A 14,023-nucleotide genomic window follows, 5' to 3' on the forward strand; every position below is an offset into this window, starting at 1 on the left:
TTAACCAGCTTATAAAATCGTGAATCATTAACATGTGTGAACATTGATGTATTATATTAATATTCTCGTATCCTGAAATAATAATGGTTGTATGATATGTCATGCATATTGACTACACGACTACATAATATAATTAATGTAGACTATCACTACTGTGACACTAAATTATTTGCACTGCACCTGATGTGTGAAACTGATATTGACATGTGTGAAAATAAAATTATTATATTATATTGAAACTTTGATATTCTGAAATAAAATCGTTAGATAATATTTTTCTTAATAATTGTACACGGTAGTACTCCGTGAAACGCAGTCTTAGTTAAAACTGTATTTTTTACTCTTATAACTGGTGATTTATATATGAAATATAAATGGAAATCGTACGTATCATGCAGTATTTATTACGCAACACCTTAATCTATTTAATATATCACCGATATTTTGTCGAGCACAGTCCTCGTTAAATGGTATATGAGAGCTCTTTGGACATACGCCCGTAAACTGCAGAGACACACTGTTTATGTTCGAACTCACCAAATGTTCTGAATTGCCTTTGGGGAATCAATCGACCGATGATACTAACTACGGAACTTATCAAAATCCACTTACCTGACGGATGTTCCCCTGCAATTCGTTTCTGCCGCCATTGCTGTATTCAATATTTAACGACAAATATGGGCACTATTGACATAGACAGCAGAAAAGTGATTATCATAACATGCCATTGTTCGAAAATGTCTTCGTAATCTGCAGCTTTCATTCGAACAAAAGTTTCGTTACTGCATTTGATATTTCGCATCGTGTGATTGCATTGTTACGGTCTGCTGTGCGTGACAGTAACAGATTAATTTAACACTGTCATTGAGAAGAAACTGAGTAGACAATCGCTCTATAAAAGACGATTTCCACGTTTCTATCGATGTATTTCGATCGTGTTATTTGCTGCAACAGTTGTATCGATTGAAAATGGCGCTACTCGCGGACCATGAGGACGCAAACAGTACGCACGGTATTTATTTTAGTTGAACTGATAGTTACTTTAATCAAACTTCGATCTGCCATACTCGTTTCATGACGATTATAAGGAACCGTATGCTCTTTCGTCTCTTGCCCTGCCACACTCATAACGCGCACTACATTTAACACTCGTATTTTCACTGCGATTGAATTTCGAAATTAATCTTCTTTATACGTCTTAACACTGTAGCAATTAGTTACCTACTAATGATGCAACTGTACCGGAAGTTGTAATGCGAGGGGGTTAGTTACATATCGATCAGACAAATCGATCGATAAAAAACGTCGATCGAACGTTAGACCTTTCAATTTTAAACCGCGTAACTGAACTAGGTTCTTCGATAATCGATTCGAGATTTCGATTTAAACGAGGATATTCAGCGTTTCAGAATCAACGAGTGCAGACGAAGAACGTATTCGTTCTTCGTAATTACAAATCGCTTACGAAATATTTAAACTTAATTGGATTAAACCCGTACCGTCATGCCCGGGGAAACAAAATTAGAGCGCACATGGTATACTCTGGCATGTTTATAGGCATGTTACCATTGGTAAGGAAATTATGTTTAATCGCAGTTACCAAGAATTTAATATGTTTTCTTAAAGGCCACTTGTTTCTATTCAACAATTTCTTTGTATTTATATTTTTAAACTAGTTCTTATTTCGTTTAATATTGTCACATAATATCGATACGCATATTTTAACGTACTACAGGTTATACAGTTCGGTATATCGATCAGCGAAAAAGATGTCGATGGAATAATCGACGAATTCCCACACATACTTACAGCGGTTGGTACTATGATTAAATTCTGCAACATTTCTTTGAATCATCAGCACGTACGTATATGTAAATCGACGATCAAAAAAATGTTTACATATGTCGAACACGTTATTAGACTATCTTCTCTATTATTTAAAATGTCAATGTTGGCAGTACTTATTTTTCCTTCTCTTGTTTTTTATCCTGTATTGTTCCTTTCTGTTCTATTATTCACAAATAATCACTGTGTTTATAATCTGCTAATTTTAAGTATTTTAAACTATTCACAGATTTTTATACTCTAGCCTGTTGATTTTCTATTGCAGATTAAGACATTGTTGGATCTTATTTTAAAAGACTGGGAGGTGTTGACGAACGAACTGCACATGCTGAACAAAATTACGACGCAAGGAAACAGGATTGCCAATTTGTACAGAAGTATACACACAACTTAATGTCGATTGTGGCAATTGTTTTAACGTAAAATAGTTCAATTCGCATATGTTTTTTTTTCAGCAACATTATTGTCATTCTTAATGGTTTTTATAGCAATCCCATTGATTCCTCCCGCCTTGGATATTATTGCACCATTGAATGTAACTCGTCCAAGACAACCAATGTTTCGTGCTAATTACGTGATCATAAAAGTTGACGATCACTTTTTCGTCACTTACGTGCACATGGCTTCTGTTGCTTCCCTAGGTGTGTTTATAATCGTTACGGTAGATTCCTTATACATGCTTATCATTCATCATGCTTGCGGACTGTTTGATGTGTGCGGGTAAATATTATTGTTTTAAATAAAAACTTGTCCGTCTTGACAAAAAGGGAAATAAAAATTAAACCTTCTTATAACGTATTGTACACTAAAAATTAGTATTTAAGGAATGCTGACTGTTTCAGTCAAATACTGAATTAAAACTCTATCAAACTTTCATCCACACATTAATTACAATATTTTCTAATAACAAATCTATAGGTATCAGGTTCAAATGGCAACAAAAAATTCTATATTAAGCTATGAAGAGTTCAGGCAATGTGTGATCACTCATCATAAAGCTCTTCAGTATGTACTGATTACATGACAGTGAATTGTAAACATAGATATATGTATATAGCTGACATGATCATAGCTTACTTAATTCACTATTTACATTTTCAGCTTTTTCAATACCCTACAGGAATGCAGCCAGAACATGAATTTAATGCTAGTTGGGATAAACATGTTACTAATTAGCATGACTGCTGTTCAAGTAACAATGTCTTTATGCTTAAATTTCCCTAATATCAATTACATTACATTTATTTTACAGATTATTTTGTATATTGATCAACCTGCAGATGCAATGAGATTTATATTGTTTCTTATTGCTGAAAAGTTTCATTTGTTAGTCATTAGCTTGTTTGGACAAATCCTGTTAAATTATGCTTCATCATTACCAGAAAAAATGTAAGTATTTAATGTGGCAATGTTTAATCATTATCATGTATGTATTCACTGATTACATATTGATAAGTAACTTATATACTATTTTTCACATTTTTGGAATTTTGTGACAGATTTAGCTCAAATTGGTATGAAATGCCAGTCAAGTATCAAAAGATACTTTATATGATGATAATTAGATGCAACAAAACATGCAACCTGAGTGCAGGAGGATTGTATGACATGAACATAGAGAACTTTGGGAAAGTATGTACTGATAGTTGCATTGGTAGAGCTATAATGGTTGGATGTATGATAATGTTAAATTTGTTTTGTTTAAAAGACAGTTAAAGCATGCATGTCGTATTTTACAATGTTTCTATCACTGAGGGACTGATCTTTTGTACCTATTTATAAGTAATTATTTCAATTGATCATACTGGAGATAAAGCCAAGGTTCAATGATGTGTGGTGGTGTAGCTAGGTGGTAGCTAGGGTATATCATAAAAAAAATTATTGAAATATTTGAATCATGATGCAGAATGAAATTTGAAACATTTTAAACAAAATGTATCACACAGTTAACAGATGTATTAACAATTCAGTTAATAGTTTCTATAAAAATGTGGAACCTAGCTCAAAACCCTAATTACACCAATCAACACAATTATCCAATGAATTAATCCATACATTTTACATATTGATAATAAATTGTTCACACTGAAGTTTTGATGTTGCAAGAAAATGTAAACAATTAACATACACACACAACCAAATAAAACTGTTGCAACAAATCTGTCAAATTTATGAAAAAAAGTCCACCCATTCAAGTAAGTATAAAGTTTGAATTATTTGTACAATATCAAATAATAAATTCAGTTTATATCTCAGAATAAAATGTGTAAAACTTAATTACCGTTCTTCCGAAAATTAACCTCTTAAATGGCACTCGAATGTAGGACACTTTTCTTGCGACAAACACACTTGTACAGCTTCATATTATTTCTGTGTAGGAAAGTAAAATGATTTAATTTACCTTCAATGAAATTAATTGTATGTACAAGCATCTGCTGACCCTACAAATATTCCACCCCGATCCAACCGCGAAGCGTGCTTCGCTAAATGTTTGAAGACACCTATAGACTGCAGGAAGTAGAATGAGGGAGACTGTGGAGTTCCACGTTGTAGTGATGGATATAACTTCATCGGTAAATTTTTAATTTATATTTTCCAAATAATTCTGGAAAATTATGTAATCTACTCTGTTTTAAACAAACTAATCACACTATATTTTATACAGGCGTAAAACCAGAAAGAATCACGCTTAGAACAGGAAGCATAAATCAGTTGTATCGAGCAGCATATAACAATATATCTTCTTGAATAAAACTGATACAACATATACCATGATCTCGAATATTTACCGCCCTTCGAAGCACAAAGAGAATGCACTCATACCTTCATGCAACATGTTTTACCGCCTTTCTGAAGTACTTAATTCTACTTGGTTTCGCATCACTATTTAATACGCATCAACGGGACGACTAATGACTATGTAGCACGTCAAAATTATAGTCATACAATGGATGTTCCCCTACGGTTCAACTGCCACAGAATTATTTTATTATTTAAGGACTTCTACAAACACGTTCTTAGCTACCACCAAATAACCCTACGCTATACGAAAGTCGCACTGTAATTTGCAGCTGACAGAAGGACAATTATTACATCCACATTCGGAGTGCTGTTATAGTGCAGCATGTCGAAAAATAATTTCTCCGAATGAAAGCGACATGATAATCACCACATAAAATGCCACCTTCAATGTTTTTCCCGGAACACTTTAATCGCGACATTTGTTCCCGGTATTACACAGTTGGCGATGTTGCTGGACAGAGAATCTGACAGTAGGCGCTATGTTTGTTACTGTAATCTAAACAAGTTTTTATATTTTACAGTGATTCTCATACTTTCTTCTACTGATCCAATATATAAGAAATCCATAGATTAATTTTTTTCAAGATTTACTCTTAATTGATTTAGAATTTCAATTGAAGGATGTTCAGCATTTCAGAAACAACAAACATAACATGTATTCACTCTTCATCATTACAAAGCGCTTGAGAAATATTTGATGTTGCTCGGGTTGAATCCATACTGTGAGACTCGAGGTGAGAAGATTAGATTCAATGTGGTACTCTACACCCTGATCATCGGCGTGATCCCTCAGGTAAAAACTATATCAACAATACACAAATTACACAGTCAATAATCAAATTGTGACGCAACTCGACAGATTATACAGTTATGCGTGGCAATTCGTGAGAGAGACATCGATGGAATAATCGACGAAATACCTCACATTCTAACAATGTTTGTAAGCCTGATTAAATTCACAAACATTTCGTTGAACAAGCAACGTGTATGTGTAATACATTTCTTGATAAAGCTTCTAAACTTTTAAGACTTATTACTACTTTGCATTACAGTTTAAAATATTGTTAGATTTTATTGTACAAGACTGGAATGTACTGACAAACGATTTGCTCGTGCTGGACAAGGTCACTAAACAAGGCAACAAATTTGCCACTTTATACAGAAGTATGTGCTGAATGAAAATGCTGTAATTTTTTTTATTTAATATGCTTGAATTTACCTATACTTTTTGCAGCAATTTTGCTAACGTTTTTAATGGTTTTTCTATATACAGTACTGATTCGTAATAAGCAACTCGCTCGGGTCTGGCGAGTTGCTTGTTACGAATCAGGTATATTTTCGGCTTGCCTTTGTTCCCGAGCGCGACGACGGTAGCGGTAAACTATAAAGTAATCGGTCGAACAGCGATGTTATTCTTTAGACAAGGACAGAACATAGCATGTTTTCTCTTTTTAATAGTAGTAAGATTTCGTGAATGGAATAATATACCAGATTCGTAACAAGCAACTGCCCAAACCCGAGCGAGTGGCTTATTACGAATCGATGTAGAATCAGATGAATGAACGACAGAATCGCTATGCATCAGAGTGAGAAAAAAATATATATGTTCTGTCCTCTTTCCACTAAACTGTTCGGTCGTCCGTGAAAATTTATGACTTCTTCGGTTTCACGGACATCTCACTCTTTCTCGGATCTCTCACTCAGCGGCCGACTTCAAACAAAGAAGAGGGGATAAAAATTTGCTTGTTACGAATCACAAAACTGTTGCTTGTTACGAATCAGTACTGTATTCCGTTACTTCCACCGACTTTGGATATAATTATACCGCTTAATGATACGCGTACAAGACGTCAACTATTTGCTGTTAATTACATAGTCATGGATGTTGAGGATCACTTTTTCATTGTTTATTTCCATATGACTTGGACGTCTATCGTGTGTGTATTAATAGTCGTCACCGTAGATTCCTTGTATATGCTTGTTGTTCACCATGCTAGTGGGTTGTTTGACGTCTGTGGGTAAATATTATTGCTCTCAATATAAATAGGAGGTTCTTGGAGACATTCTTTATCTACCTACTAACTACAATGTTCTGTAATCATACATATAGATATAAGGTTGGAGAGGCATCCAGAAATCATGAGTTAAATATTGAAGAATTCAAAAAATGTGTGGTAGCTCATCATCGAGCCCTTCAGTTAGTACTGATCACACAACAAATTGTATACATATAGTTGTCGCTGTTAAAATAATTTATCACTTCCCTACATTTTCAGATTTTTTGATTCCCTGCAAGAATGTAGCCAGAACATGAATTTGATGCTGGTTGGGTTCAACATGACAGCAATTAGCCTGACAGCTATTCAAGTAAAAATATCTTTACGCTTAAGTCTCACCTATGTCAACTGCAATATATTTGAATTACAGATAATTATGCACTTCGATAGACCTGCAGATGCTATGAGGTTTGTCTTGTTTCTCATAGCTCAAAACTTTCATTTGTTTGTAATCAGTGCAAACGGACAGATCCTAACAAACCATGCCTTCTTGTTACCGGACAAAATGTATTTGATATATTTGTTGACTGCATATTCAACAAATAAACCACTGACTTAAAATAACTTTATTTTCCATAATAGATTCAGTTCGAATTGGTACGAAATACCGGTTAAGTTTCAGAAATTACTTTATACCATGATAATAAGATGCAACAGGCCATGCATCTTGAGCGCAGGAGGATTGTATGACATGAACATTGAAAACTTTGGGAAGGTATGTACTAATTATGTTGGTAATGCTTATACATGTATGTTAATGTCCAATTTGTTTTGATTAAAAGACAGTTAAAGCGTGCATGTCGTATTTTACGATGTTTCTGTCACTGAGGAATTGACTTGTAAGTATTTAATCTAACTGCAGTGACTATACAAACAAAATACTGCTACAATATTCGTAAGATAATCTACTTTTTGTATCTGTCAATGATAGTATGTTAATTAGCTAATAAAAAAGGAATATGAATCATTAATATACAGACATAAAGTTTCTTTCAAACCTTACAGTAAGCATAGATTATATGCACCATGCAACCATAATGTATGTAAGCATAAATAATTCTGCAAATGGTAAGTTAAAATGATTTTTGCATATATATAAATTTGAACTCCTCTTCCATCTTTTAATAACTACATCAACTTTTATTAATAAAAATGGTCACATTTAAAAAATCTTAAAAAAATATATACATTTCAATAAATTTGATCTTAGAATGTATAAATTTTCGGAACCGTAGGTCAGTAATTAATAATTTATTTGTATAAATCATTTAAAATTTTTTTTAGCATATAACTGATAGATCGTCTTACTAATTGTTGGTCCAATAAGAGATTTCTTATTTCCGTACTCAATATTTGCTAATAACAGTTCTGCATTGCAATCAGACATTTGGTATGCATCTATTAACTTTCGTGGAGTTGGATAACGTTCCACAATTGCTGAAGCTTTATCTACAGACATACCTTTCAATTGCAATAGGTGCCGAACGAACATTTGGTTTACTTTAAATACCTGATACAAAATTTATTTATATATAATTTTCATATTCCAGAATAGAATGTTTTCTATGCATACCTTTTGTTTGGATGCTGCTTTATTAAATTCTTTAAACTCCATCAGATTACAAGTGTCACTTGAAATATCTGAATCTGTAACATCTTCTTTTTTACAGCCTATCAAATTCTTTTCCTAAAACCGAAATAACTTGTCTAAATCAAAATAACTCGAAATAAAATATCTAAAAGAAATTAAATACCTTAAAAGTTTTTATGAGAATCTTAGTTAATGATGATAGATAGAACATGGAGTCCTGGTGATTTTTTGTGTACTTAACTAAAAAACCATCTTGTATCAAAGTATTAATAGAAGCTTGCATCAATGATGCATATGGTATTGTTAATCTTTGATCCTTTTTATATTCCTCAATTATATACATGAGATTAGTAATTCCAGACTGCTTCAATCTGAACTGTACAAAATATTTTTTTACTCATATGATACATTAATTTTGAACAATTATAAATTAGTTATTAAAGAACCTTTTGTTCGTGAAATCGTCCGTCTGTAATACTTGCACTCAAATCATCTATTCGTTTTCTTTCTACTATATAAGGTAAAATCAGTTCATCATTTGTAATTCTACATCTGGCAATCCATGTGAAATCACCAACCTTTAAATGGCGTACCTCAAATAATACACCAAGTTCTGTCAGCTCTGCTATTGTAGCATCATGCTGAGGTTTTGTTTTAACGCTACAATAAAATTATTTGAAAGTCCAATAATAAACTTGTATAGAAGGAAGTTCGATAAAATGGAACATACCCACAAGTTTCTTGAGTGTCTACTAACAATATTATATCAAATTTATTTGGTTTCAAGCAAATATCTTTCTCAATATTATTAGTAGAATTTGTTTTCTTACTTGCTTCATTTAATTCACAATTATTTACATTTCTTCTTTTTTTTGCTTTTTCAGTATGAATATTCCCCTTTTTAGATATTTGTTGGGACAAGAAATTATCAGATTGCTTCTGGCTGGTAAGAAATTCTGCAGACTTGGATTTATAGAGTTTTGAAGGTGAATCATTCTGGACATTTGTGGAACATTCATCAGATATTACTATGCTGGTAGCTTTCTTGCTAATAAGTGATTTTAATGATGACTGAACTTGATTTAAGACTTTAGAAGACTTCACTAATTTCACATCGATGGCAGCAACTTTGCACATCTTTTTGGCAACATTTATGCCATGCTCTGTGAGATTATATCTATGTAAGTTACATTCAATTTAATAATACTGCAAATTACTAGTAATATATTTTATGCAGTTTTAAAATTTTTTACCTGATTGGATCATCTATCATCGATATTAAACCATTGTCAACTAAATGAAAGACTGAATCCTTTGATGCACGATTACACAAATTTATCATTTCAAATAATAAATCTACCTCATTAATAAAACCTAATAAAATTAAAATGTTGATTTAACAAAAACAATTATGCAGAACTTAAAAGTATCATTGAAGGAATACCTATATAAAACGGATCTTGTGACTGTCTATACAAAGTCAATAAAGCAGCATACTTTTCTACATCCCATGCTAATAAGTTCAACTTATCAAATAATGCCAGTTCTGTCTTAAAATAAAAACATGTTTTAATTACATAAATGTTACAAATAAATTGTTATATGTATACGTATTTACCCTTTCATGCAAGTCATTAGTATCCACTTCTTGCAATTTGCATTTTTTTGGAGATGCATGTTCATTAAAATCACAGTGTGTACAAACAAAATCTGAACCTTTATTTTGAGCATTATACTCTTTGAGCTTTCTATCTAACATCAAGCATATTTTTTTACCAAAATGTTGCAGTATTATACAATCTTTTCCGGATTTTAATGGTAAAGGATATTTTCTTAAAGAAGAAAGCGCTTTTGAAAAATGGTGTTGCAAATCGGAATTTCTGGACGCCGCTTCTTTCCTCCATTCTTCCAACCAACGTTCGAACAATGGATTAGGTTTCTTTGACTTGACTTTTACTCTTTTCATGATTAATCAAATAATATAAAACTATTGCTCGATCCTTTGTCAACAACACATTTTGAAAAGTGTTCATGATACGCACGCACATCAAACGCAAAGCATCAAGTATTATAAATTAGACTTGAAGATAGCAGAGTTGCGCAAATTGTGTACAGTCTTCGGTGAAACGCAGAATATATATTATTCAGTAACATACCCTCTGTTTTATTAGAAATACTCGTTTTTTATTCATTTATACACACAGTAATTGACATACGTAACAAAATAAGACTACTTAAATTTATTATTGTTAATATAAATTAATTGATCAGTAGTAATATTAAATTTTATTCGATAACTAAATAAAGAGAAATACATGTTGTATATATACTGTAGCTGATGAGAAAGGAAACATCGTTAAATTATTGGTAATTTGTATTTTGTGGAATTTTACAATAGTTAATGCTGTTAGGGATGTGGCATGGCAGAAAAACAGACGAGCATGAATTTATCGCATATAGTATTTCACTTCGAGTAATGATCACTGTAAAATGTTTGAATAAATCACCCCTATAACCGTACAATGTATGTACATACGATTCTTTTGACGGTCTGTGAGGTATGATCTCATTTCCTGGCAAATCATACGGTAATCGAAGTTTTCTTTTTCATGATTAACGGAATATTTGTAGTCGTTCACGTTCACTTGTGATTGTCGTAAGTGTACTTCGATTAAAATTTAAGAAACTTTACTGACATTATGTAATGACATTAGCTATCAAACATTTGAAAACGCAATTTTGAAGTGTTAAGAAAATGCGACTGATATGATTTGTGTAATTTTGTTCAATAATATATTTTATTCGCAATTCATGTGCACTTACGACATGTACTTTAATTATGTCAGCGTTTAATTAACACAAAGAAATTTTAATACACATTTTGTATAACACCGAAATGCCTGTGTTATAGTTATACATGTATGCATAGTATTTAGAAATGGCAACTGGAGGTAGTAGTTTTATAAGTAAACCAGCTAGAGGATGGCTACACCCAGATCATTTAGTGAGTAAAGAAGGAATCACTTACACCGTAAAGGTAGGCTTCTATTTCTTTATGTTATGGTTCAAACATGTCAAGTAATTACAATGACAGTTGTACTTATTAATTTTTTATATAAATTTCAGTATATAGGCTGTCTTGAGGTATATACATCCATGAAAAGTTTAGATTTTGAGACAAGATCATGCGTTGCCAAGTGAGTCTATTAATGTGTATTTAATATACATTTGATCCATGACAATGCAAGAATATAAACTGAGACGTTAACAGTTTTCTACTGTTTAAAATGATAATGTAATTTTTTTAGAGAATGTATAAACAGAGTTTGTGAAGCGGCTGGATTAAAATCTGCTGATAAAAAGAGAAGGGTATTTATTAAAAATATAGAATACTTGTCTTTATCTTCTGAAGGTTGATATTTTCACTTTCCATTTATTGTATCAAGGTGGATAGAAAAGTGCTGAGAGCAATAGCAGACAAGCCTCGTATGGAACATACAGGTGCCACGATAAACTTAACTATCAGTAGTTGCAGTTTAGCTTTGACTAACATAGATACTGGATATATTATTGCCAAACATGAAATGCCACGTATATCATTTGCTTCGGGTGGAGATGCGGTAAATATTAGTGTCTGTATTTTATTTAAATTTGAAGTACAAGATAGTTATGAATTTTGTTTAATAGGAAATACTGGACTTTGTTGCATACGTTGCCAAAAATATGCAAGAATGGCGTGCTTGTTATGTATTAGAATGTGGAGGTGGACTAGCACAGGATGTTATATCTACTATTGGACAAGCTTTTGAACTACGTTTCAAAGAATTTCTTACTAAACCAGCTGCACTACAGTAATTACAATTAATTACCTTAAAAACTTCCTGTTTACACTCAATGTAATAGTCTTATTTCTTTACAGTCCCATGTTAAATGGTATTAGAGAAGCAGATAGAGATTACTATAATGATTTACCGGGTAAAGTACCACCAGACATTGGTCCTCCACCAGTTCCACCTTTGCCAACAACAGTGTCAACGCTGCCTAATTTGAAGCATCATCACTCTGGACAAAATCATACATCGCGAAGCGCACAAAACTCTGCATTACATGATACCTTTTCTTCCAATTCTGATAGACATCATCAACAATGGGCAGGTAGCATTTATTCTTCCCTATATTTCATTGTATTGTAACTCATATTTCTATTTAACATTAATTATAAATTTCACTCTACAGAGACTGGTAATCTAATTGACTTAAATTCTGATGGAACAGTAACATCTTCTAATTTCAATATACCTCCAGAACATAATTACGTTAACGACAGCATTATAGCTGCTACAAGAGAAAGTCATCGCGATCAAACATCACTTTTTGATGTATTCGATATGCGTAAGTAATTTCAAACGTGACGTCGAACGTTTATAAACAGAACAAAATATGAGCATTTTCCATAATTCTTAGAACCATTTAGTTCTGCAATATCGGACATGAATAGATTAAGTCCACATTCTCAGAAACAGCAGTTAAAGCAGGAAATATGGTTCCACGGTAGTGTTAGTCGCGCAGAAGCAGAATCTATGTTAACAAGAGTAAGCAGAAAATATAGAATTTTATCCACTCGATGATTCATTCGTTCATTTTTATAAAAATATATTTTAATGTAATTAATAGGATGGTGATTTTTTGGTGCGAGAATCTCAAGGCTCTCCTGGACAGTATGTTCTTACTGGTATGAACAATAATACACCTAAACATTTATTATTAATCGATCCAGAAGGTGTAGTAAGTATCTGATAATTTTTATTTTGTGGAATGTCTTATTTATCATATGTTAATAATAAATTGTAATTTTAGGTTCGTACAAAAGATCGTGTTTTCGATAGCGTAAGTCATTTAGTGAATCATCATTGTGACAATGTACTACCAATTATATCGGCAGACAGCGTGTTAGTACTTCGATATCCAATTCCTAGACGTACAACTAATTAATTTTTATAAAACTACGATAGTGATAAGGAAAATGATTAAAGTTCGCATTTGGTATCGAATGTAAAATGTCGATACTTGATATGATACTTTTCATAGTAATTAAAAATTTCACGAATCATTACGAGAGATTAATGTAATTAAAGTTCTATGAAATTATAGACACCTTTTCTTTTTCCAAAAAACAGAACAATTTATTAATGATACTCATTTGATCTATACTTAATTGAAAGATTCATTTACTTGCGTAAGACTTACACTATATCGTCGTTTAAGTCATGCGTATATATCTCAGTGTGCCACGATTTAATTTCTAAATAATAATTCAGTGCTTATAACTGATTAGAGTAAGACCATGTTTTTAATCATTTTTATATAACTTCACCGTGTAGATCATGGCTTTTGTAAAAAATGTTTTGATGACTTCAGTCAATTTATGTTTATATAGTTTGTAATACAACTACATGGAAAAGATAGGTACATATTTTTGCTAATTTTATAATGTCCTCGCAGTGTCGTATTTTAATTCGATGTCGAATTTGTAAAGTAACTTTTAATTATAATCTCAATCTTTATAGAATGATATATATTTATAAAACTGCTTCTAAAAATATACTAATTACATTGAATTCTTTGTACTTTGCTTATAATTGTTTCCAACAATATCACAATTTTAATATACTGAATTTTGTACTTTTGTATTACGTATATGTAAAATATTTATTGTGCTTAAATTACA

The 14,023-nt window shown here is 32.0% G+C and overlaps 4 protein-coding genes across 29 annotated transcripts; 3 read left to right on the top strand and 1 right to left on the bottom strand.

The window, feature by feature from the left end:
- LOC100878986 (uncharacterized) lies at window positions 1-4,612 on the top strand. Of its 16 annotated transcripts, none has more exons than XM_076537173.1 (10): window positions 1-1,571; window positions 1,736-1,861; window positions 2,111-2,222; window positions 2,301-2,565; window positions 2,764-2,850; window positions 2,947-3,234; window positions 3,345-3,477; window positions 3,554-3,627; window positions 3,937-4,040; window positions 4,224-4,612. In XM_076537173.1, exons 1-8 carry the CDS (start codon window positions 1,533-1,535, stop codon window positions 3,605-3,607), a joined length of 1,104 nt encoding a protein of 367 aa, XP_076393288.1. In that variant the 5' UTR covers window positions 1-1,532; the 3' UTR covers window positions 3,608-3,627; window positions 3,937-4,040; window positions 4,224-4,612. The 16 variants fall into 16 exon arrangements, with proteins under 16 accessions (XP_076393288.1, XP_076393289.1, XP_076393286.1 ...); XM_076537174.1 differs by having other exon boundaries at window positions 3,952-4,040; XM_076537171.1 differs by having other exon boundaries at window positions 3,345-3,627; window positions 3,952-4,040.
- A 1,803-nt stretch (window positions 4,613-6,415) lies between these two features.
- On the bottom strand, window positions 6,416-10,449 carry mus81 (mus81 structure-specific endonuclease subunit). Of its 4 annotated transcripts, XR_013039873.1 has the most exons (11): window positions 9,914-10,449; window positions 9,740-9,845; window positions 9,549-9,669; window positions 9,026-9,472; window positions 8,742-8,955; window positions 8,459-8,671; window positions 8,278-8,391; window positions 8,013-8,214; window positions 7,044-7,647; window positions 6,752-6,936; window positions 6,416-6,659 (listed from the first exon to the last, which is right to left on the bottom strand). XR_013039873.1 is itself a non-coding variant. In XM_076537156.1 (9 exons), exons 1-9 carry the CDS (start codon window positions 10,259-10,261, stop codon window positions 6,592-6,594), a joined length of 1,833 nt encoding a protein of 610 aa, XP_076393271.1. In that variant the 5' UTR covers window positions 10,262-10,449; the 3' UTR covers window positions 6,416-6,591. The 4 variants fall into 4 exon arrangements, 3 of the variants coding, with proteins under 3 accessions (XP_076393271.1, XP_076393272.1, XP_076393273.1); XM_076537156.1 differs by lacking the exons at window positions 6,752-6,936; window positions 7,044-7,647; XM_076537157.1 differs by lacking the exons at window positions 6,752-6,936; window positions 7,044-7,647 and having other exon boundaries at window positions 6,416-6,739.
- On the top strand, window positions 6,713-7,675 carry LOC100879096 (uncharacterized). Of its 2 annotated transcripts, none has more exons than XM_076537188.1 (3): window positions 6,713-6,844; window positions 6,924-7,211; window positions 7,287-7,675. In XM_076537188.1, the coding sequence occupies exons 1-3, from the start codon at window positions 6,735-6,737 to the stop codon at window positions 7,477-7,479; spliced, it is 591 nt and encodes a 196-aa protein (XP_076393303.1). In that variant the 5' UTR covers window positions 6,713-6,734; the 3' UTR covers window positions 7,480-7,675. The 2 variants fall into 2 exon arrangements, with proteins under 2 accessions (XP_076393303.1, XP_076393304.1); XM_076537189.1 differs by lacking the exon at window positions 6,713-6,844 and having other exon boundaries at window positions 6,883-7,014; window positions 7,075-7,211.
- Window positions 10,450-10,518: 69 nt separating the features above from the next.
- Shc (SHC-adaptor protein) lies at window positions 10,519-13,913 on the top strand. 7 transcript variants are annotated; one of them, XM_076537160.1, is made up of 11 exons: window positions 10,519-10,662; window positions 11,207-11,332; window positions 11,422-11,492; window positions 11,604-11,664; window positions 11,742-11,915; window positions 11,983-12,146; window positions 12,215-12,450; window positions 12,532-12,687; window positions 12,760-12,887; window positions 12,970-13,080; window positions 13,153-13,913. In XM_076537160.1, the coding sequence occupies exons 2-11, from the start codon at window positions 11,234-11,236 to the stop codon at window positions 13,285-13,287; spliced, it is 1,335 nt and encodes a 444-aa protein (XP_076393275.1). In that variant the 5' UTR covers window positions 10,519-10,662; window positions 11,207-11,233; the 3' UTR covers window positions 13,288-13,913. The 7 variants fall into 7 exon arrangements, with proteins under 7 accessions (XP_076393275.1, XP_076393276.1, XP_012143303.1 ...); XM_076537161.1 differs by having other exon boundaries at window positions 10,520-10,662; window positions 11,225-11,332; XM_012287913.2 differs by lacking the exon at window positions 10,519-10,662 and adding an exon at window positions 10,669-10,853 and having other exon boundaries at window positions 11,225-11,332.
- Window positions 13,914-14,023: the final 110 nt, after the last annotated feature.

This window comes from Megachile rotundata, chromosome 11, assembly GCF_050947335.1.
Source record: "Megachile rotundata isolate GNS110a chromosome 11, iyMegRotu1, whole genome shotgun sequence".
In the NCBI taxonomy this organism is placed as follows: Eukaryota; Metazoa; Arthropoda; class Insecta; order Hymenoptera; family Megachilidae; genus Megachile; species Megachile rotundata.